Raw genomic sequence first — 23,038 nt, 5'->3', positions numbered from 1 at the left:
CCCACCTCCGCCACCATGCAAAGTTTCCCCAGAATGGATCCTACCTACCACCAGCTGGGTCCGGTCCATCCACTGCCATCCGCTGCCGGTCTGCAGAAGCAAATGAAGTCTGGCATAGTGGATGCTATTTATGTCCCTTCTCTTTACCGTGATAGGCTATGTAAATCTTTACGTAGCTTATCATGGCAAAGAGCAGGGATGCAAATTGTGTCTGCTATGCCATTTGTGTCCCTGCTCTTTGCTGTGATAGGCTACGTAAGTCTTTATGTAGCCTATCACAGCCAATAGAAGGGACGCAAATGGTGTACGCTACTCTGGATGCCATTTGCGCCTGCAGGCTGGCAGCGGACGGAAGTCCGGCTGCGAATGGACCTGGCCGGCAGCTCTATAGACTCGCTGTGGAGCGGAGCCGGATGGGGAGGATTCTGGGGGGAGGGATGGATTGCTTCCCCCCCGCAGACCCCCCAGTGGACTGGTGAGTGGGTTTCATACACCCCTACTCAGATGTCCACACCCCTTTCACTGTCCCCATCCATTTTCTTTGACCATCAACCATTTGGTGGTTTCTTGGCTTTTGCAGGAAGGTTGAAATGCTCTTCTAAATTTTAGCTAATGGCAGTACAAGTTTTAAGCTAAAATATGCTGGTGTTTTTGGCCATGCCCCATTCTGGATTTGGCCCACTAGGGATGTATGGATCTGCCAAACTCAAGCTCACTGAAGCTCTCCGTATTCTATCTTGAAGCTTGTTCCAACTCGAGTCCATATCAGATTGCAAGCTTTGGGGTTTTTTTTCTTCTCTGCATGAAAACCCGTGCATATTTTTTCCAAATGTATGCATCCATTGTACGCATCTTTGAAATGCACTCATTCTTCTCCCACTGATTAAAGTGTGTTTGTGTGCATTTTCCAAAAGTACACATTTTTTCATGCACATTTTTCAAATGTAAGCATGTTGTTGAGTGTATTTTGGGGGGGGTCCACGAATCACACTCGAAGCTCAGGAATGTACAGATTGTGACTGGAGATAGTGTCCGAGCCCGTGTTCAGTCTGGAAGATGCAAACTGGGTAAATCCTGATCAAAACCGAACTGAAACACATCTTCTCATACGTCCCTAGCCCCACCCAGCACTGGAATGTGTCCCCTGAGAGCTTCTCTGAAACTGAATTCGGCCCTTGGGCTGAAAGAGGTGTAACACCCCTGACTTACATAGGAACCTTGAGATCAGGCTCAGGCTCAGAGGCCTTGCTCACTAGTGAGGTCTAATAAATTGGTGGACACAAGAGAATGGGTCTTCTTGGCAGTACACACAACATCTCCTTTACTGGCCTTTAAATGCCCCCTGGAAACATTTCCCCCCTCAAATTTCAAACTGCTTTTTAACACGTGGGACTCTGTATTGTTTTAAGTGCTGCTGTTTTAACAATGTTGTATTTTACTTTATTTTATATTTTACATGAGCGATGTGTGTGCGTGTGCTTTTGCACTCATGTCCTGCTTGTGGGTCTCACATGGGCAGCTGGTTGGCCACTGTGTGAACAGAATGCTGGACTGGATAAGATGCTTGGTTTGATCCAGCAGGGCTCTTCGTATGTTCTTATTTTCGTTTTGCATTGTGGTTTTATATTTGATGTGTGATGGTTTTGATGAAAGCCACTTTGGGAGAGTTTGTTTTTGTTTGGTGGTTTTAATCCTGAAAGATGGCATTCAAATCTCTGAAATATTAATAATAATACAAATTAACCCCTCCGGGGGGGGGGGGGGGTTAAGGACAGCCCTGCTGAATCAGTGAAAAGGTCTATCTACTCCAGCATCCTGTTTCGCCCAGTGGCCAATCCGATGCTTCTACAAAGCCCATGAGTAGGGCAAGAAGGCAATACAGCCCTTCCCTTCTATTTCCTCCCATGACTTGGCATTTGGAGGCACATTGCCTCTGAACTCTGAGGTTCTATATATTGTTATCATGGGTAATCACCATCTTTCTTTCTTTCTTTCTTTCTTTCTTTCTTTCTTTCTTTCTTTCTTCCTTTCTCTCTCTCTCTCTCTCTCTCCCCCTTCCCCCTCCTTCTCTCTCTCTCTCTCTCTCTCTCTCTTTATGTCAGAGGTAGTTTCAATTTGTGAATGGAAAGGAGAAGGAAAATGAGAAGGCAGGAGCTATGCTCCCGGCTTAGTGGAGCAAGAAGAACAGGCAGGAGTTATTTCACTCGAGGACGTCCCTGCACTTTCTCCCATTAGTACGGCAAGATAAAAAAGAGCAGAGCATAAGTGGCCATTAACATTTCCCTACTATGCTTCCCTTTTCCTTCTCCTGAGCCAGTTTCTAGCTCATTGGGTGCCCAGACAAAAGGGAGAGTCGGAAGGCATGGAGATGCATATGCTTTCTGCAGCGGGGAAATACAGATATCTCAGATCCCTGGCTCACAACTCTGTCTTCTTAAGCTGCTATTTTGCACTACCTCTCAGTTCATAGATTAGGTCAGGGATGGCCAAATTCTGGGGACACACAGAAGATTGGAAGTAAGAGCAGGGTGATATATATATATATATATATATATATAAAAAAAAGTAAATAAAGGTAAAGGTGTCCCCAGCCAGTCGTGTCCGACTCTAGGGTGTGGTGCTCATCCCTGTTTCTAAGCCGAAGAGCCAGCGCTGTCCAAAGACGCTTCCGTGGCCATGTGGCCGGCATGACTGAACACCGAGGTGCACGGAACGCCGTTACCTTTCCCGCCGAGGCGGTACCTATTTAACTACTTGCAATTTCTTGCTTTCGAACTGCTAGGTTGGCAGAAGCTGGGACTGAAGACGGGAGCTCACTCCATCACGCAGCACTCGGGTCTCGAACTGCTGACCTTCCGACCTTCCAGTCTGCGGTTCAGCGTCTTAACCACTAAGCCACCGCGGACCCATATATATATATATATATATATATATATATAGCGTGCTGCAACATGTCAATGGACCCATGACATGGAACAGATCAGGGGTGAGCAACATGGTGCCCATGGGCACTAATGTGTCCCTGGACAGTTATCTTGGTGTCCACCAATGTGTCCGACCCCTCCCACTTAAAAACAACAACAAAACACATTTTCTTATCAGCAACTGGGGCTGCTGTGATACACTGTAGGTTTCCGTTGGTGCTGAAAACTGTGGGTTCAAAGGAGTTGTTCAGTGTGTCGGCACTCAGATGCTACGTTGGCCTAGGGATGTATGGATTCTGTGAAATCCATTCTGACTGCACTTTGCAGGTTGTCAGGTGCCCTTTGTTCCATCGTCCGCTTATTGACAGAAACTGTTTTTTTTTTCCAATTTCCCGAATGTGCACAAATTAGCTTTTGTCCAAATCCACACTTACAAAAATATGCAAATCCTTCCCAAAATGTGCAAATCTCCCCCCTGTCCTACCCCCACACAGACAAATGCACATTTTCGTGCATTAGTCTATGGGGGAAATGTGCATTTTCAGCCTGTAGGTTTTTTTTAAATGTATTTTTCTACGACTGAATTTGCATAAAATCCCTGAAATTTATTTATTTTTTAAAAAGGTCAGCAAGTCCACAGAATCCGTGCAACTCAGGAAAAGCTGATCTGCTGCAGAATCCATGGGTCAGATTCATAGAAATCCAAACTCATTTTGTTCTGTTTCAGATTGCTCTGACATCCCTACCTCTGCCTTATACTCAGTCTTTTGGGCAAGTTACTTTCCTTTGCCATGTCTCCTATGGGAGATGTTTTCTGGTGGTTCCCAGGACAGTTTCTCAAATTGCCAACTGAAGCCAAAAAAGGTTGCCTTCCCCTGGATTAGATGCATTTTTCCCCAACGAAAGAGCTCCCTCAATTAATCGGGTAGCCAGTTTTTTACATTAGATTTAATACAAACATTCAGTCTTAGAAGAGGCATTCCCTGCTGTGTGACAGACAGTAAGAGAGAGAGAAAGATGATGCTTCCTGTGATATGTGCATGCATCATTTAAAAATAAAGGAAGTATGCGCCCCTTCTGGGAACTATTGGTGAAAATGTATGCATATTTAGGTTGCAATCCTATACTCTCTTACCGAGGAGCAATCCCCACTGAGCTCAATAGGTATTGACTTGTGAGCAGGGATGCCTGAGGATTTCATCTGGTCCACATTTTGAACTGATCTGATCTGCATGAGTAATGTGTGATTCAGAACACACCTATTCTTTGGATTGTGCATTCCTCCAGATTTTGTGATTCAGTTTGTGAACTGAACTTATTTGTCCCAGGCATTTTAATGTGCAATGTTGATTTGAGCTTTGTCTTCTCTGCTTTGTATGCTTCCAATCTGTTTCTATTGTAAGGTTTTATGTTTTGATTTTATTATATTTGTGGAACATTTTGGTTCTTATGTTTTTGTTCAGTGCCCCAGAATCTTAGGGTGAAGGGTTAAAATACTGTTGTTCAATAAAAAAGAAACAACAGCCACTGCTGCTGACAAAGAGGAGGCCTCAAAATTTAGAACAATTTTGTGTCCCCCCAAAAAATCAGCCCCCAGTTTCAGAACACCCCGTTTTGCCTCTATCCCATGTCCCTAAATCAAGCTGAAGTCCACCTCAGAGAGGTGTTAACCCCCTTCCCCCAAGGGATGTCCTGAAGAAAGGCCATCAGCAGGTTAAATATTTAAAACTGGTATGAAAGCTGAGCAAAGTGATTGAAAAATGAAAGGATTCCCATGTTCCGGGAAACTAAGTAGCAATAATCATGAACCTTGGACATACAGCCTAACTCAACCTTATTCCTACCTATGGGAGGTGAGGTTTCAGGGTGTCGTGTGGTTGTTGGTTTATATTTGGGTTTTGGAAAACATAGCAGCAGAAATCCAGCCAAGGCTCAGACCTGTCCAACTCATGTGATCCAATGAAACGGTAGAGTCCTGTGGTGTTGGAACAGACCGTGCCACTTCAGAAGGGATCACTTAAAAGAAGTCCCTCTATGTTAATAAGTCCAAGACTATGGGCAAAGGACTGGACTGAAAACTGTCTCCCTGATGGGTTAGTTTTGTATCTGCAGGTGTGGTAGGGTGTATCTTAACACTGGGGGGTATTCAAAAGTAGTATATTCCCCACCTTGAGTCTAAAACAGTTCTAGATTCTTAGGGCTGTTCTCATATATCTGTATCTGTCCCTGTGTTGTTCGTTGCCTTGCCTTGTATTTCACCCTTCTAAATATCTGCAGTGTAGTTTCTATTTTTAACTGTTTGCATTGCATTTTAGTCTTTTCACTGTTTGTAACCCACCCAGAGAACCTTTGCTATTGGCTGGATTAAGTATATAATAAAGGAAGAAATGGTATAGCCCATTCTGCCATCTCTTTCTGCTCCATGTTTGGGCTCGGCTCAAGTCACTGAGTCTTCCAGGAATGCATGTCTTTCTGGATCAGTCATCACTGACCGCCCTTCACCTTCTTATCTGATTTACCTCGACATCGGGACTTTTATGCATTCCTCGTCTCCATACCAGCCATGACCTCGGCCTTGCTTCTGGGAAGCTTTGCCTGGCTGGCTCAAAGCCTCATAGCCCTGTGAATTAAGTAGGAGCAACACCCTGTTGCCCTAATGAGCCCAACAGCTAACCTGTCTCCGTCAGCCAATTCTGAGAATAATAGGACAGTGGAGGTGAATTTCTTTGCCCTTCTAACTCAAAATACATGACTGCACTTCTTCTGTTCTCTCTCTCTCCTCAACTCCGTATCTGCTTTACCCAATGCGACTAATGATGGGAAAAGGGGACAATGTGAAATACAGCCTCCCCTTGTTCAAAAACCTCGCCCTAATACAGGGCCAAATTAAATTTCAGAGCTCTCAGGGTCTACCCGAGAGTGGGTGGAGTCAAAGGCAAAAGGGGGCAGGGTCAAAAGGACCAGCATATTTTAGCTTAAGGTTCTTCCTGCCAGTAACCAAGCCTTAGGAAGCTTAGCAACTCTCCTGTGAGGAAAGGTTGTAACATCTTGGACTGTTCAGCTTAGTGAAAAGGAGGGTAAGGGGGAACATGATAGAGCTGTACAAAATATGCATGGTGTGGAGAGAGTGGACAGGGGGACATTTTTCTCCCTCTCTCATGACGCTAGAATCGGATAGGGGTCATCCCATGAAGCTGTTTGGTGGGAGATTCAGGGCAGATAAAAGGAAAGACTTTTTCCCACAGTACACAGTTAAATTATGGAATTTACTTCCACAAGATATAGTGATGGCCACCACTTTAGATGGCTTTAAAAAGGGGTTAGACAAATTCCTGAAGGAGAAGGCTCTCCAGGAAGCAGTGGCAGGGTCTGTGTGAAACCAACAGAAGGTCAATCTAACCCAAGCCCAGCACCCTCCCCACCCATGTTCCCCAGCATCTGGTGTACATAGGCAGACTGCCTCTGATACTGGAGGTAGCATACAGCCATTGGGACTAGTAGCCACTGATAGCCTTTTCCTCCAGGAATTTGTCTAACCCCCTTTTAAACCATCCCAATTGGTGGCCATCACTACATCCTGCAGAAGCGAATTCCATAGTTTAATTATGCATTGTGTGAACACATCCTTCCTTTTATTTGTCCTGAATCTCCCTCAAATCAGCTGCATGGGATGACCCCGTTGGGCTCTAATGAAAGCCTTTCTAATGAAAGCCTATCGGGAAAGCATAGCTCACCTGGGCTCCAGTCCAATAGAGTCTATTTGATATGAGAGCCCTAGAGAATAGCATTCCCCAGAGCCCCTTCAGCCTGGAATACAGCAATAGCAGCTTTCTTCTAAGCATCTCAATAGAAGGAGAAGGAGAAAGCTTTCTGCAGTCATCATTGCCTCCCCATCACATAAGTTTGGGGAAAGTGAAGGGGAGGTGGTGAGGGGTGGGTGGGTTATTAGGATATGGGGGGGGGGAGTTACAGGTGGGTTTGTTGGTGGGGAATTGCCTAATCCATTCACTTTCTGTGAGCACTCAACAGGAGGGTTTTTTTTTTTTAGCACTTGCAAGGAAAGATTACGAGGGGGAGAGAGAGAATCATAGAATCATAGAATAGTAGGTTTGGAAGGGGCCTACAAGGCCATCGAGTCCAACCCCCTGCTCAATGCAGGAATGCAGAAAGAAAGAAAGAAAGAGAGAGAGAGAGAGAGAGAGAGAGAGAGAGAACCCACCGAGGCAAGCCAAAGAGAGGAGACACATCCCTAAAAATGCTTCTTTCAAAACAGCTAAACCACAGGTTATCAACACAGGGTCCCCCTTCCTCCTAGGTGCAGAACCAGGTGTAGGCCAACACTACCACTAGGCAGAGTGAGACAGCTGCTTCAGTCAGCTGATTTTGAGTATCATGGAAGTGCAGAAAATTGCATTTTTACTGCCAGGGGATGGGGTGGAAGTGGGGAGGGTGCTTGTGGGATTTTTAGCTTCAGATGTCTAAATAACTTGGCTGGACTTGGATGCTGTCCATCTTTTGTGTGTGTGTGTGTGTGTGAGAGAGAGAGAGACAGACAGACAGAGAGACAGAGAGACAGAGAGAGACTCTTTCCTGGCAGCAACATCCCTTGGACCAGCCCAGTGCAGAACTCTCCCAGCAAATTGGAAGAACCAATAGGATTGTAGCTGGGTGATAAAGCACCCACATTGCATGCAGAAGTGCTGCAGCGTTGCTCCTGAGCATCTCCAGGTAAAAAAAGCTCAGGGGCCAGGGCTGGGAAAGACCCCCCCCCACTGAATTCTTGCAGGCCCAATGCCAATGAGAAGAGTCTGGCTCAGTAAGAGGAAGCTTTGCATCTTCATATAATCTGAATTCTGTAACCTGTATGGATTAAGCAGTGTTCTGCAATTTTTACTCTTCAGCATGAGATTGGCTAGTCATGGAGAAGGGATAGGAGACAGACAAGGCAGGGAAGCTCAGCCTTTTTGATGGATCCCCAACCCGTCAATTTCTCTGGCTTCTGAAATCCACCGTGTGCTTTCGAACCTATCACCTTAACAGTATGAACTAGAAAGTTAACACAACGGAAAGCCAAGTGCCTCTGGAAGCTGAGTTTTGCAGCTTTTCTACACAGTATTGGAATCATAGTTCACACGCAGCTTGGAGTGTCTCGATCAGGAGAAGAAACAAGTGAGAAGAGATACAATAGGCTTCCACATACTCTACCTGTTTGGGGGTATAGAGCAGCTCTTGGGCAACCACAGAAGCCACAATAGCCCGATTACTTGCCGCACTGGGTTGAAGAAAAAGTGACAATCCGGCTACCAGCTGGACACCCATATCTGTGATGGTCACCTTGTCATCCAATACCGTTACAGTCTTCTCTGCCAAAATGGAGTCAGACAGCGGAGACAGGACCTTCGGAAGAAGCCATGATGGGATCCATTAAGGAAGGGGTTGAAAGAGTAGCAGTCCTTCCCCCATCCCAATTTCTTATGATATCTGACATTCTCTCTCTCTCTCTCTCTCTCTCACACACACACACACACACACACACACACACACGCACACACACACAGAGTAATGTCTCGGCTAGCCTTTTTATTGCTGGGGTTTGTTGATTTGTTGTTGTTTTGCTGTTTTATTATTTTCACAGTCTATTGTTGGAAGACACCTTGGGGGACTCCTGCCTTGAAAGGCATCCTAGAAATATTTTAAATACAAATAAATAAATACAAATCAACAAGTATTTTAAGGCTCTAAACACGGCACAGAATTGCCAATGGCAGGTCCTGGAGAACCCTGATGGTATCATCACAGGTCTATAAAATGCATCATACCTTAACTATAATTCTTGAATGGTGGTTAGAATGTCGGGCTGAGACTGGGGAGACCTGGGCTCAAGTCCCCACTCAGCCACGAAACCCACTGGGTGACTTTGGGCCGGTCAGCCTAACCTACCTCACAGGCTTAAATGGAGAGGCGGGGAGTGGGGATCATGTATACCGCCTTGGGCTCCCTGAAGGAAAAGGCAGGATACAAATGTCACAAGTAACTTAAGTAGTTGGAAATAGGACTCTGACAAAGATTGAGGTATCCCTTTGGTGAAGAGGGCACCATTGGGGAGGGTGTATATGGGGAGATAGGAATGCTAGATCAGGAGGAGGCAGAACGGAACCTTAGCCCAGGTTCCAACCTTCCTAACAGAAGCCACATCACCCAGTGGTGAGATATTAGCAGAGAGGGGGATGTTTAAAAAATGCTGAGGGACATCCCCGCAAGGCAGCAAACATTGCCTGCTCTTCCATGTTCTGGGAGGAGAGGGGCTGCAAAGGGCTGTTGAAGTTGAAGGTGCTGCAGTCCAGGTTTGTACTGAGGTCCTGATTTGGGACCCACATTAGTGGAACGGGGCATAGCTTGAATGCAGGAGCAGGAGGAAGAGCTGTATGGACAATAAAGGACTGATGGATCCCCTCCCATTCTGCATATATATAGAGAGAGCGCCAGTGTGGTGTAGTGGTTAGAGTGCTGGACTGAGAGTCAGGAGATCCGGGTTCTAGTCTCCACTTGGCCATGGAAGCTCACTGGGTGACTCTGGGCCAGTCACTGACTCTCAGCCCAACCCACCTGACAGGGTTGTTGTTGTGAGGATTATGTATGCCACCTTGGGTTCCTTAAGGAGGAAAAAAGGTGGGATATAAATGAAATAAATAAATAAACAAACAAACAAACATTCTGCAGTGTGGTGGCTCCCATCCTCTGGAACTCCCTGCCTCTGGAAGTCAGGCAGGCACCAACACTGGGTTGTTTTTGGCACCTCCTGAAAGCAGCTCTTTTCCAGGAGGCCTTTCTTGGTTAACCAGCCTTGGTTTTATTGGCACTTGGTTTTTAAAGAATAACATTAATATCCTGATTCATTCATTTTATCTTTGGTTCATTTGATCTCTTGTTCACTGCTCCAGAATCTGTTTAGATGTGGAGTGGTATACAAATATTGTGTGTGTGTGTGTGTGTGTTTATGGGGTGTAAGAATTCCCTACCTGGGTCCATTTTGGGGCATCCGTGGGGGGGGCGATCCGTTCCGCCCCCCCCCTTGGAATCCTCCCCGGCCAGCTCTGCTCCACAGCGAGTCCACAGAGCCACTGGCCAGGTCCGTCTGCTGCTGGACTTCTGTCCGCTGCCAGCCTGCGGATGCAAATCGCATCCGGCGTAGCGGACGCCATGTGCGTCCCTGCTCTTTGCCGTGATAGGCTACATAAATCTTTACATAGCCTATCACAGCAAAGAGCAGGGACTCAAATGGCATAGTGGATACCATTTGCATCTGCAGACCAGCAGCGGATGGGAGCGGAGTCAGTGGATGGACCCGGACCCGGTTGGCAGCAGGTAGGATCCAGCCAGCACAAAATTCGCATGGTGGTGGAGGGGAGTGGTCCCTTCCACCACGGACTCTGGAGGACCGGATTCTTTAGAATCCGGCCTCATTGGAGTCTGTGGCGGAATTCTCCGCCATCCCTAATATATATATAAAGGTAAAGGTGTCCCCAACCAGTCGTGTCCGACTCTAGGGTGCGGTGCTCATCCCCGTTTCTAAGCCGAAGAGCCAGCGCTGTCGGAAGATGCTTCCGTGGTCATGTGGCCGGCATGACTGAACACCGAGGTGCACGGAATGCTGTTACCTTTCCTGCCGAGGCAGTACCTATTTATCTACTTGCAATTTCTTGCTTTCGAACTGCTAGGTTGGCAGAAGCTGGGACTGAAGACGGGAGCTCACTCCGTCATGCAGCACTCGGGTCTCAAACTGCTGACCTGCCGACCTTCCAGTCTGCAGTTCAGCATCTTAACCACTAAGCCACCGTGGCCCCCTATATATATGCAGAGTCCTGATATGTATCTAATTCAGAGATGTGATACAGAGATAATTCAGAGAACTCATTCAGAGGTAGTTCAGAGACCAACAAACACCTTCCTTTGCTACCATTCATGCATCAGGTCTTGAGTGAATGAGTGAATGAGAAAGGCTTTCTGGTCGCTAGTGGGACAGGATGGTCAGGAAAGCTTGCGATATTGGTGGGTAGGGCCCAAGACAGGATTTCTTGAAGCTGAATGCCTGACCACTTGGGGTTGGGGTGGGGGGACAGGCATCATGCCATTGCTCAGCTTTTGCCCATGGTCCAAATTTGGCCAGAATCCATGTTAATAATTCCAAGCACCTATGGGAGTTTTGGCCTCATGTTTCTTGAACAATAACAGAATGGACTGCTTGTGTGTGCATGTGTCTGTGTGTATGGGGACTGGCCCAAGATGTTTTGCTGCCTGAGGTGAAGAACAAGATGGCACCCTGACCTGTTCCATGTAGAAAAGCTGACTAGACTGTTTCTTCAACACTGACAATGGAACAGCATCCTTCACTGAACCTGAAGGCAGTAGGTTAGTTTAGGGGTCATAGGGCAGCCACCTGGCAGTCAGATCTCTCCTCCAACAGCTTGGTGCCGCCCCCCAGCACCTGCCAACTGAGGTGACTGCCTCGCTCTACCTAATGGTAGGGCCGGCCCTGGTGTGTGTGTGTGTGTGTGTGTGTGTATCAATGCTGTCATACTTAGGTGCAATCATCATCACCTTGGGAGGGTTCCTGCCCTGAAAGGTGGCCAAGAAATAATTTTTAATAAATAAATAAAATAAACCATCACAGCTGAAAAGTTGGCCTAACATGGTTGACTGACCTGGACCATCGTCATGCCAACTTCCTGTCCAACGAGAACCTTGCCTCCCTGTAGCTGGGCCACGTGAGGTTCTGCAAGCTTCATGAAGTCTGTCACCAAATCTGTGATGTCAAACTGCCAATCGGAACCCAACAAATATGTGAGTTGTCCCCATGGGCTGGTGTCCTCGGCCACGAACTGGGTGAGAACACGCACCGTGGCGTGCTGGTACTGGAGGGCACAGCCTCTTCCCTTCCGCTCATCTTCGTCCTCGTCATCACTGTCTCGTGTAGGTCTGAAAGATTATCATTTGTAATTACAGTCCTTCTTGACAACATGGGTACCAAGAAGGCATGCTCCAAAACCTCATGTCTGTGGACGTGCCCTCTGCAAAGGAAATACTGCACAGAGGGGGATTCATCATTGTGCATATTGTGCCCTCTGTTGGCTTGGAGAAGAGATCAAGGAAGACCCACAATATGTCATTAGAGTTGCTGCATCTGGACCACTATATTCCCACCAGAGTGTCTGGGTTTCATGGATTCTAAGGTGCTTTTTGTTCCGTCATTGACTCATTGACAGAATTCAATTTTTTCCAATTTCCCATGTTTGTGCAAATTCGTCCTCGTGTGAATTCACACTTGTGGCAATCTGTACTTGAGAAAATGTGCAAATCCTCCCATGTGCAAATCCCTCTAAAATGTGCATTTTCATGCTTTAGCCTGTGGGGGGAATGCACATTTTTGGCTGCTTTTTAAAAATTTTATGTATTTTTCTACAACTAAATTTGTGTAAAATTCCAGAAAATGCAAAAAAATAAAGAAAAAAAGTCTGCAAGTCTGCAGAATCTGTGTGGTTTGGGAAAAGTGAGTCCACTGTGGAAACCATGGGTTGAATTCATAAAAATCTTAACTCATTTGATTCTGTTGCTGATTTCTCTGACATCCTTAATCCTGGGGTGCAACTAGTCCCCTCCCCCATCCCATCCTAGAGGATATTTAAGATCAGCAAGAAAGGCCCTTCTCATCTGCCCTCTTCTGAGAGCAGTTAGGTGGGTGACCACACATGAGAGGGTCTTCTGTGCAGTGGCCCCACAGCTCTTGGAATAAGTTGCCATTGGGGGTCCGCCATGCTCCAACATTACAGGCTTTTAAGAAGACCTTGAAAATGTATTATTTTACTCTGCCCTTCTAATATGATTGCTTTTGCTGCTGCTTTTATTGCTGCTGCTGTTGTTTTTATTGCATTTTTCCTGTTTTATTGTGTTGCTAGCATGTGCTGGCTGGGGATGATGGCAGTTGTAGTCCAACACAACTGGAGAGTGCAAGGTTGGGGAAGGGTGGAATACATGATACTGGCCTGGATGGACAAACTGTCTGGCCGAGTGGAAGGCAACTTCCTATGTCCTGTTGTCAAGTCCCGTTGCTACAGGTGATACTCTTCTGTGCCCTCTTCTATCTTGTGGATTGACAGTAGGAGGGCAATTTGGGCAAGGTGCTGGTCCTAGGGAACTTCTTCCATGAAAATGGGTCAAAGCTTGCAGCAAACGGGTCAAGGCTCAGAGCTTGTTTTCTATTTATTGCCAAGGAAGCGAGCTCAGCTTTGCCTGTCTCAGACTTGGAAGGCTTCTTCTCTACAGGCAAGGGAAACCAGAGTGGGTTTGAAATACACACAGCTGACCTTTCCATTTGGCTTGGCTTGACCTCTCCATTTGGGAGAGCCGCCTGGCATTGTCCCTTCTACTGTTATCTCCCATGCATTCATCTTCCTTAAGAGAGTGGAATAAGAAGAGCAGGAAAGGTTAGCTGTGTGAGACTGCATTTTAGGCCTGGCCAGCATTCCTTGCTGTTATGAAGAAGCATTTTTCGGGGCTCTAAAGAGGTGGGCTGATTCCCATGTGATGCAAGTCAGGTATAGCCTGCCTCTGAGAACATTCGGTACATTAAGAAACAAAACCCACCTCTTGTTAGAAACAATGGGAACTCTCCAGCCTTTTATTTGGCTCAGCTCGGTGTCTGAAACTTCAATCTGAAGAGGCAGGCGTGGAACCCAGACTGTCACCTGCAGAGGAGCACTCAGGTACTGGTAGGTGAAGTTCACTAGTGCATTTACCTTGCCTTTCATTTCCTTGCCATTGACAAAAACGTAGTCACACCTATCAGAAACCTAGAAGAGAGGGGGGGAGGAGGAGGAGGGGAAGGAGAAGGATCCTAGAATCATAGAATCCTAGAATCACAGAATCATAGAATCACAGAATCATAGAATCATAGAATCATAGAATAGTAGGGTTGGAAGGGGCCTACAAGGCCATTGGGTCCAACCCCCTGCTCAGTGCAGGAATCCAAGCCAGAGCATCCCTGACAGATGGCTGCCCAGCCTCGACTTGAATGCCTCCAGTGTGGGAGAGCCCACCACCTCCCTCGGGAATGGGTTCCATTGTCATACTGCTCTGACAGTCAGGAAGTTTTTCCTGATGTTCAGCCGGAATCTGGCTTCCTGTAGCTTGGGCCCATTGTTCCATGTCCAGCACTCTGGGATGATCGAGAAGAGATCCTGGCCTTCCTCTCTGTGACAACCCAAAGGCAGTAAGAGCTTTAAGCCAAAATATGATGGCATTTTTGGTATTTTGGGCCCCACCCCTTTTGTCATTGACTCCACCCACCACTGGATTCAGCCCTCAAGACCTTCTCCAAAATTGCACATGGCCCTCGGGCTGAAAGAGGTTCAACACCCCTGCAGTACCTGGAGATGCAATCCATCAATCTATCATTCAATCAGAAAAGAGAGTTAGCCATGAATGCTGTTGTGATTTTTTTTGGCCACTCCTTATAATATGTTCTGTGGTCCATAGCATCCCATATGCTAATTCTGATTCAGTTCACTGAATGCCATCAGGTATGTAGCTGAAACTAGTGCTGTGTGCAAAGGGCCTCTCAAAATTCTCCAGCCTATTTGTGGGCAGAGAAATTGGGGGGACAATTTCACCAAATTTCTCCTAGGGGAGGAGACATTCTCCAACAGTTTCTGAAGTGTGGGAAGCTGAGGCTACAGGCTAGCACAGAGAGTACCATATAATGACAGACAGGACACTCCTGCACACTCCTCAGCTACCTCATAAGTAAGGTAAGTGCAAGAACCCTGATCCCAGCCCATGAGAAGTTCTCCGAAAGTTCTCCACCTCTGAATTCCTCTTTGGAAGCAAATTCTTTTCTATCAAATTGGATGAGAAGGGTCAAAAAATGTGGGAGAAATTTTCAGCACAGCACTAGCTGAAAGGGCAATTGCCACACACAGGAGGGAGCCATTGGCAGACTCAGGGGAACTCCACCGTTCATAGTAGAACCCCTAATTCTTTCCAACAGAAAGGAATGCTGGCCAACTGTTGGGAGGAAAACCCAGTGAAAAATGTGTGTGTGTGTGTGTATTTATTATCCCACCTTTCCTCCAAAAACTGGTGCTCAAAGTGGCTAATGATCAAACCCAATTAAAAACAAAATCTGAATTAAAACATAACAGAAAAACAAATGTATTTTTTAAAAAACCCAGTTAAATGGAATGGATTATCCTGGTGAAGAGACACACAGAGATATGGCAGCACCCACCCTTTCAGTCACTCTGGGCAAGCCCCTGCCTGAGAAGGGTGAGCTTTGAAGGCTCCCCCACCCCAATACAGTATCACCAGGCTTAGGGGGAATTCCAAGGTTTGCAGAAGTATGGGAAAAACCTCCCTAAAGGGGGGGGGTACCCCAAATAACCCATTAAGGACTGAGCGTGCTCAGTAGGCACAAAATGCTGACTGATGGGGGTAGAGGGCAGAAAACCAGGGAGGAATGGAATAGAGCGGCTGGAATCCTGAACAGGAGCAGCACTCCATGCTGCAACATTTTGTTGCGGGTCTCCCTTGTTTCACCTAATCTCATTTTGCCTTCATCATTATGGTTTTTAAGATTGTCCAAATCCCCACACCAGTTTGGTACAGAGAAGGAAAACACACACACAAGAGAAAATAATCTCCTCCACAATAGGCCACAATCTGTTTATAAGCATTTACGATTCATGAAAAGCTATCGAGCTCTTCCATTTTCCCCCCTGCCCTCCCTCCCTCCTCCCCCCACCAACACTGCGGTGGATTTATCATTAGCATGTAAATACTGTTCTGAAATACAAGCATGCATTAGCATAGTCAATTTAAGAGTTATATCAGCAATCACTCCTTTAATCAATGTTGTAATTTACAGACCATTGAGTTTTCTCATTTATTATTAGGCCGAGTACAAGTGGGAGGAATGTTTTTTTCTTTTCTTTAAAGCAGGGGGGTGAGAGACATCCTCTCCAGATGATATAAATCATTAAGAAAGATGTGGATAGGATGAAGTGGTTTGGTGTGATAAAGTCATTGTCATAGCGATTCCTAAAGGTGTCATAAACATCGGGGGAAATCTTGCAATACGTTAATCATGCATAAAGTAGCCTGCAATGACAAAGCTGGCAGAAATTAACTGGAAAGCCCAATGGGCAGCTTCAAGTCCCATCATGACGCCTGAAAATCCCATCATCTCTGAAAATGATTTCCTCTTTTTTTAGAGACTGGAAGGGTATTCGCCCTCCCTGCCTGAAGGCTTAAAAGAACAAAAAACAAAAAAACAACTGGGGCAAGGTGAGTAATGCTTGTTCCACGGATCAACCACAGAGTCATGGAATTGGCATTCTGAGAATTTCACCTTGTGTTGAAATGGAAACACGAACCCCAAAGTTCCTAGGTCTCATAACAAAGAGAGGAAGAGGAAGAGGAAGAGGAAGAAGAAGACACACTCCAAAATGTGTAGACCGAGTCATATGCTGACAAAAGGCCACTTTTTGAGCCTGTGGGCACATCTAGAAATTTGAGACATTGCCATGGGACAATCATAAAATCATTCCTTGTTGTGTAGCACCCAGAGAGCTTTGGCTGTTGGGCACTATAGAAAAGTAATTTGTAACAAAATGGCTGCTATGATTGGGCATGGCTAGGCACAAAAGACTAGAAACCTGCCCAGAAGCATTCATGGGGAATTAGGATGGTAATGTGACTCCATTAATAAAGATGGCTAGCGACTTCCAGTTCACTTCGGAGCAATTGCTCCTGCCAGTAAGAATCTATCTATCTATCTATCTATCTATCTATCTATCTATCTATCTATCATCTATCTATCCATCTCTCTCTCTCTCCCTCCACCTCTCTCATCCCTCCCTCCCCCTCCCCCTCCCTCCCCCTCCCCTCCCTCATCTATCTCTTATCTATCTATCTATCTATCTATCTATCTATCTATCTATCATCTATCTATCTATCTAATCTCCCTATCTATCTCTCTTATCATCTATCCATCTATCTAATCTCTCTCTCTCTCTCTCTCTCTCTCTCTCTCATATCTATATCTATCTATCTATCTATCTATCTGTCTGTCTGTCTGTCTGTCTATCTATCTATCTATCTATCTATCTATCTATCTATCTATCTATCTATCTATCTATCTATCATCTCTCTCTCTCTCATCTATATCTATCTATCTATCTATCTATCTATCTATCTATCTATCTATCTCCCTATCTACCTCTCTATCATCTATCCATCTATCTAATCTCTCTCTCTCCCTCCCCCTCTCTCATCCCTCCCTCCCCCTCCCTCTATCTATCTATCTATCTATCCATCCATCCATCCATCCATCTATCTCTCTATCTCTCTATCTCTCTATCTCCCTATCTATCTCTCTATCATCTATCCATCTAATCTCTCTCTCTCTCTCTCTCTCTCATCTCTCTCTCATCTCTCTCTCTCATCTCTATCTATCTATCTATCTATCTATCTATCCATCCATTTATCCATCCATCCATCCATCCATCCATCCATCTAATCTCTCTCTCTCTCTCTCTCTCTCTCTCTCTCTCCCTCTATCTATCTATCTATCTATCTATCTATCTATCTATCTATCTAAAAGGGAGGAGTAGGGTGTCTCTGGGCACCAAGGAAGGTGTCTGAGGGCCCATTTGTACATTGGTGCCTGTGATGCAGGCACCATGTTGCTTACCACTGCCATAAACAATATGGCTACCATCTAGGGATGTCAGAGAATTTCACCACGAATCTTGGGGAGGCCGAATGCCAGCGCATTCGGCCCCCCAAAATCGGTGGCAGAGCAGTCTGCCCCCCCCAGGACGGGACTTACCTTGGGCGGATCTTCCTGGCGGTGGCGGCTCCGGCAGTGGTTCGGTGGCGGCGGTGGCTGTGGCGGCCGGTCTTCTGACCGGCTGCCGCCACCGCCATTTCCAGTTAAAAAAACAAACAAACAAAAAATTGTTTGTTTGGCTAGATTTTTAAAAAACACCATGATAGGCTACGTAAATGTTTACGGCTGATTTAAAAGAAAAGAAAAAAAACACGCATCCGCAAATGGCGGCGCCGATGGGCGCCCCCATTTGCTTTCCTTATTTTGGCATGTCTTAGTCTACATAAACATTTACGTAGACTAAGACGACGAAAATAAGGGGAACGCAAATAGCGTAGCGTCTACGCTATTTGTGTTCCCCTTATTTTCGCCCTCTTAGTCTACGTAAATGTTTACGTAGACTAAGACGTGCCAAAATAAGGAACGCAAATGGCGGTGCCCATGGGCGCTGCCATTTGCGTGCGTGCGTTTTTTTCCCTTTTAAATCAGCCATGATAGGCTATGTAAACATTTACATAGCCTATCATGGCTGACTGCAGGGATGCAAACGGCGGCGGCTATGCTAGCCGCTGGCGGAGCCGGCTGGTGGCTCCGCAGAATCCCTGCAGAGCGGAGCTGGCCGGCCAGAATTTCGGGGGGAGGGACGGAGCGCCTCCCCCCCGGCCAGAATTTCAGGGGGAGGGATGGAGCACCTCCCCCCCACCTCGAATCAATTTCACTAAAAGGTAAGTGACTTTCGTACATCCCTATCACCACCCAACCGCTGACCGCTATCATCTATCAATGATGATATCAACCGCTATCATCTATCATCTATCAATCTAATCTCTCTCCCCCCTCTCTCTCTCATCTCTCTCTCTCATCTCTCTCTCTCCCTATCTCTCTCTCTCATCTATCCATCTATCTAATCTCTCTCTCTCTCTCATCTATCGATCTATCATCTATTTATCTATCTATCTATCTATCTATCTATCTATCTATCTATATCTATCATCTCTCTCTCTCTCTCTCTCTCACACACATCTCTATCCCTCCCTCCCTCCCTCTCTCTCATCTATTTCCTATCTATCTATCTATCTATCTATCTATCTATCTATCTATCTATCTATCTATCATCTATCAATCATCTATCCATCTATCTAATCTCTCTCTCTCTCTCTCTCTCTCATCTATCTATCTATCTATTATCTATCTATCTATCTATCTATCTATCTATCTATCTATCTAAAAGGGAGGAGTAGGGTGTCTCTGGGCACCAAGGAAGGTGTCTGAGGGCCCATTTGTACATTGGTGCCTGTGATACAGGCACCATGTTGCTTACCACTGCCATAAACAATATGGCTACCATCACCACCCAACAGCTGACTCACCCACCTATGTCCCTCAATGTCCTTTGGACTGGAGTTCCTTATTTTTGAAAAGGAACAGATAGATGGATTTTAGAGGCAGGGACTCCATGGCACATAGGCTTCGCCTAGAAATCTGATGGGGAACAGGAATCTGTTGGGGGTCTTAATGCAGTGAACCCCCATCTTATGGTCAACCTGCGTATATGTGTCCATGAACCTTATATCACAGGGATGTCAGAAGCCTGTGGTGACCTAGCTCCAAGGAAACCAAAGCCTGGGTAAAGAATGACTGGACCACTGGCATTCCCAGCTGCCCAGAGGAGTGGGGTGTAGAGGGGAATAAGGTCCATGGGTATTGCACTATTTCTGCAGATATACCAACATTAGGAGCTAGCCGAGAACCATCTGCAGTGGGGGGGGGGAGCTTTCTTTCTTCCAAGAGTTCCATGCAAAAGCCCCTAAATACATAGCCAATTCAGAATCAAGCTGAGAGGAATGTGTCCATTACTGCTTTGGGGAATAGGGTAACGTGGCCTATTATTTCTAATCTCCTCCATGACTCACTGCTGACCTGGAATCTGTAAGTTGAAGGGAAGCCTTACTGCTTTGCAGAGAGAGAGAGAGAGAGAGAAAGAGAGAGAGAGTTCTCGCAATACATTTTTCACCTTCAGGTTGACCCGGCTGTAATGGACACAGCTATGTGATATAATGTTATCTGAAGCCAAATACTCCATCAGAATCAGTACAAATGTGTCAGACAAGGTGGGGGCAAGGCTGGCACAGAGAAAGATCAGAGGCAAAGCAGCATTTCCAAAAGGTTTCTGGGCTGACGTCCAACCTGTGCTTTCCCCTTGCAAAGCCACTGCTGACCCACCTCAGTTCTAAACTGAAAAGTTCAGCACATCTCGGAGAAGCGGTGTTTGCAACCATGTCCCTGTTGATAAAGAAACCAAGCATAGGTTCTTGCTTGATGGTTGCTTTGCTGTGCAACTACGATGATGGGCTTTGGGGACGAAACCCCAGAAGTCTCTACATTAGCGATGCTGCCGAATTTTGTAATTAGTTGGCTTGTTAGTTGAGACTCATGTGTTCCTAACGTTCACCTTTGTATTGAGCTTGGATTGTCTTACCAATTCACTATTCATTTCGGAATAGATTGTGAGCTGCAGTAGCTGCAGTCTGCATCTAAACTACAGTATTTCTGCCCATGTACTGAGTTGGTTGGTTTAACCCTTTTTTTTTCAAAAGGAAGTGTGGTGATGTCACTTTAACCCTTTACGCTGGCGTTTGAACTTCTTCCACAAACCAATCATGCTTGAAGAAACAGCTGCATAGGTTGCATACACCTCGATATACAGATCCATGTATCACTCACAGATGCAAACTCTCCCAAATTCTCCAATTCAGCTCAGAGACGCAAAGCAAGTCATACAAGCCGTGGAACTCCATCGAGCCACCCCTTCCCCTGATTTCCCAGCGACAGACATCCCTAAACTGTGAAAGCTTTTCTGAAATGAAATTTGGCCCTCTGGCTGAAAGGGGACCAAATTCCATTTCAGAAAAGTGTATTCACCCCTGCTGTCAATCCTGCATTGAGCAGACTAGATGGCCTCCATGGTGCATTCCAACTTGCTTATGGTCAGAGAGGTAACTTGCTGACTTACAGCTACAGCAAAGAAAATTGTGCACAACCAGAAGGAACAAGAGACCTGGACAAAAGGGAAGATTGTTTTCTCTCTCTATCCTTTTTGGAAGACTTTCCACCTCAAAGATCACACTCTAAGCCGCTTAGGCTCTATAGCAGCCTTGTGGAGTCCTCTGTGAATGACCCAGCAAGATTCTTCCTCTCTAACTCCAGGTTCTTATTTCTCCCCTCCCCCCTGTGAAATGTTTTGGGGCTTTCAAACTTCTTTTTATCTTTGCCATGTGAAGAGGTGAGAGATAGGGAGAGTCAGTTCTCTCCGCTTCACAATCACCTTTATGCAAATCCCCTCCTCCGTTCTGTTGGGTGGACAGGCATGGCAATTGTGCATTTGAAGGAGCTCGATCTGCTGCTCTCTCAGTGCTTTCTTTGATGATCAGAGTTGCACTGCAGAGACTTTTCCCTGCTACCTCAAACTTTCAAGGAAACATTGTGGTGCGCGGGGGGGGGGGGAGGAGATAAAGCAAAGAAGAAAATAACAGAGCTAAGCCGAATTTCAGAGACACTTTCTTCATTCTCTTATTTCCTTTTCCATTCCCCCCCCTCCAGTTAGTTTTTTGGCACCTCTTGTAACAAATGAGTTTGTCCTCTGATAAACCCCACTGTGCCAAAATGAGTGGTACAAATTGCTGGAAAGTGCCTAATCCTGGACCACCTGAAAGCAGGACAGTGGTCCCGAGATCCCCCTAAGCATCAGAATGCTGGAGGCAGGATAGCCCAAACAGGGCTGTTGGAAAAATCCATTTGTGGGGTGATTGATCATTTTTTCTAGGTTCAAACTGCCAGACTGTGTTCCAGTTCCCACTGTGGCACCTGACTTGGTCTGCTGGGAAATCCAGTTCTTTTTTGACTCGACTGAGTTCCATGGCGTGTACAACTCAATTTGCATTAGTGAGCCGAGCTGTGGGCTTTTCCCTGAACCACGTGCACTTTTTTCCCTGCAGGTTCCGCAATTTGTGCAACACCCTCAGCAATTTATGCAAGTTCTGAGTTGGGCCACTGTGTGGATTTTCTGGGTGCATTTCACACATTTCCCCCCAAATTTCTGAGCAAGTTGCATAAATTATGGCCAAATTTGCACAAATGTGGACATAATTTGCACAAAGTTGGCCACAATTTGGGCAAATTCACCTGTAATTCACTTGTACACTCAGTTGAGTCAAAAAAGAACCAGATTTCCCAGCAACAGACATCCCTGAGCCCAAAACAGGGATGCCCCAAAGCAGGGGAGGGGCCATAGCTCAGTGGTAGAGCAGATGTTTTGCATGCAGAAGGTCCCAAATTCAATCCCTGGGATCTCCAGTCAAGAAGATCAGGTGAGCAGGTGATTGAGAAGTCTCTTCTCTGCTTGAGACCCTTGAGAGCCATCGTCAGAGGAGACAATTCTCGGCCAGATGGGCAATTCATCCAACCTGGTATGAGGCAGCTTCCTACGTGCCTAATGCTTGGCCTTCAAAACAGATGGAACAAACAGTGTATCCTCCCTAGCGCAGGAATGGCTGACCTTTCAAACTGTGGAATTCACTACCGCAGGATGTAGTGATGGCCACCAACTTGGACAGCTGTAAAAGAGGACTGGACAAATTCATGTAAGAGGAGATGGCTAGCAGTGGCTGTAGTGAGGAAGGTGCACCAGCTTTCTCTTCCCCTTAAATCCAACCTGGGCAACTGACCTGGTCTACTGGGGAAAATGACTGCAAATTACTCCTGCGATCTCAAGGCAGGAGGCACACAGCTGAGTTTATCCATGAACAGCTGCAGCTGCCAGTTAATATGAAATGGGAGAAAACTCCCCGTGGCTATGTGCAGGAAGGATAAAAACACATTATCTTAGCAGCAAAAGGTGGAGGCAGTGAGAGAGGAAGGAGCTGAGATGCTGAGGGAAGGACTGGGCAGACCATTGGGTGGACCAACGGCAGCATCTGGGAGTGGCTGCCATCCCGAAATTCCCAGCTTGGGGAAAACCGGACCCTTTCTTCTCTGTACTGAAGGCTCCCACTGGGTGGGTGGATCCAAGGCACTGGATTGAAAAGAACCTGAAAAGAGAGCTGTCTTCTGTATTTTTAGTTGTACAGAGCTGGGAGTTAGCTGATGTTTTCATTTGGACTGCTGTTAAGTCCCATGGGTTATCTGCATTGTTTTGTTGAACTGTTTCAGAGGCTCATGCTATTGCCCCAGA

General features: G+C 46.2%; 1 protein-coding gene across 1 annotated transcript in view; it reads right to left on the bottom strand.

Moving 5' to 3' along the window:
- TMEM132C (transmembrane protein 132C) overlaps positions 1 to 23,038 on the bottom strand; it is a 291,113-nt gene that overhangs the window by 8,834 nt on the left and 259,241 nt on the right. The window contains exons 7-9 of the mRNA XM_084820472.1: positions 13,566 to 13,771; positions 11,627 to 11,900; positions 8,130 to 8,321 (exon numbers count right to left, since the gene is read on the bottom strand). Of these exons, the coding sequence (XP_084676598.1) occupies positions 8,130 to 8,321; positions 11,627 to 11,900; positions 13,566 to 13,771 (672 nt within the window). The remainder of the gene's footprint in view (positions 1 to 8,129; positions 8,322 to 11,626; positions 11,901 to 13,565; positions 13,772 to 23,038) is intronic.

The sequence above is a fragment of the Heloderma suspectum genome, chromosome 13 (assembly GCF_057233095.1).
Source record: "Heloderma suspectum isolate Gila_16-S chromosome 13, 16-S_ref, whole genome shotgun sequence".
NCBI classification, from domain to species: domain Eukaryota; kingdom Metazoa; phylum Chordata; class Lepidosauria; order Squamata; family Helodermatidae; genus Heloderma; species Heloderma suspectum.
The sequence above is the reverse complement of the archived record's forward strand: the minus strand, read 5'-3'. Positions and strand labels throughout refer to the sequence as shown.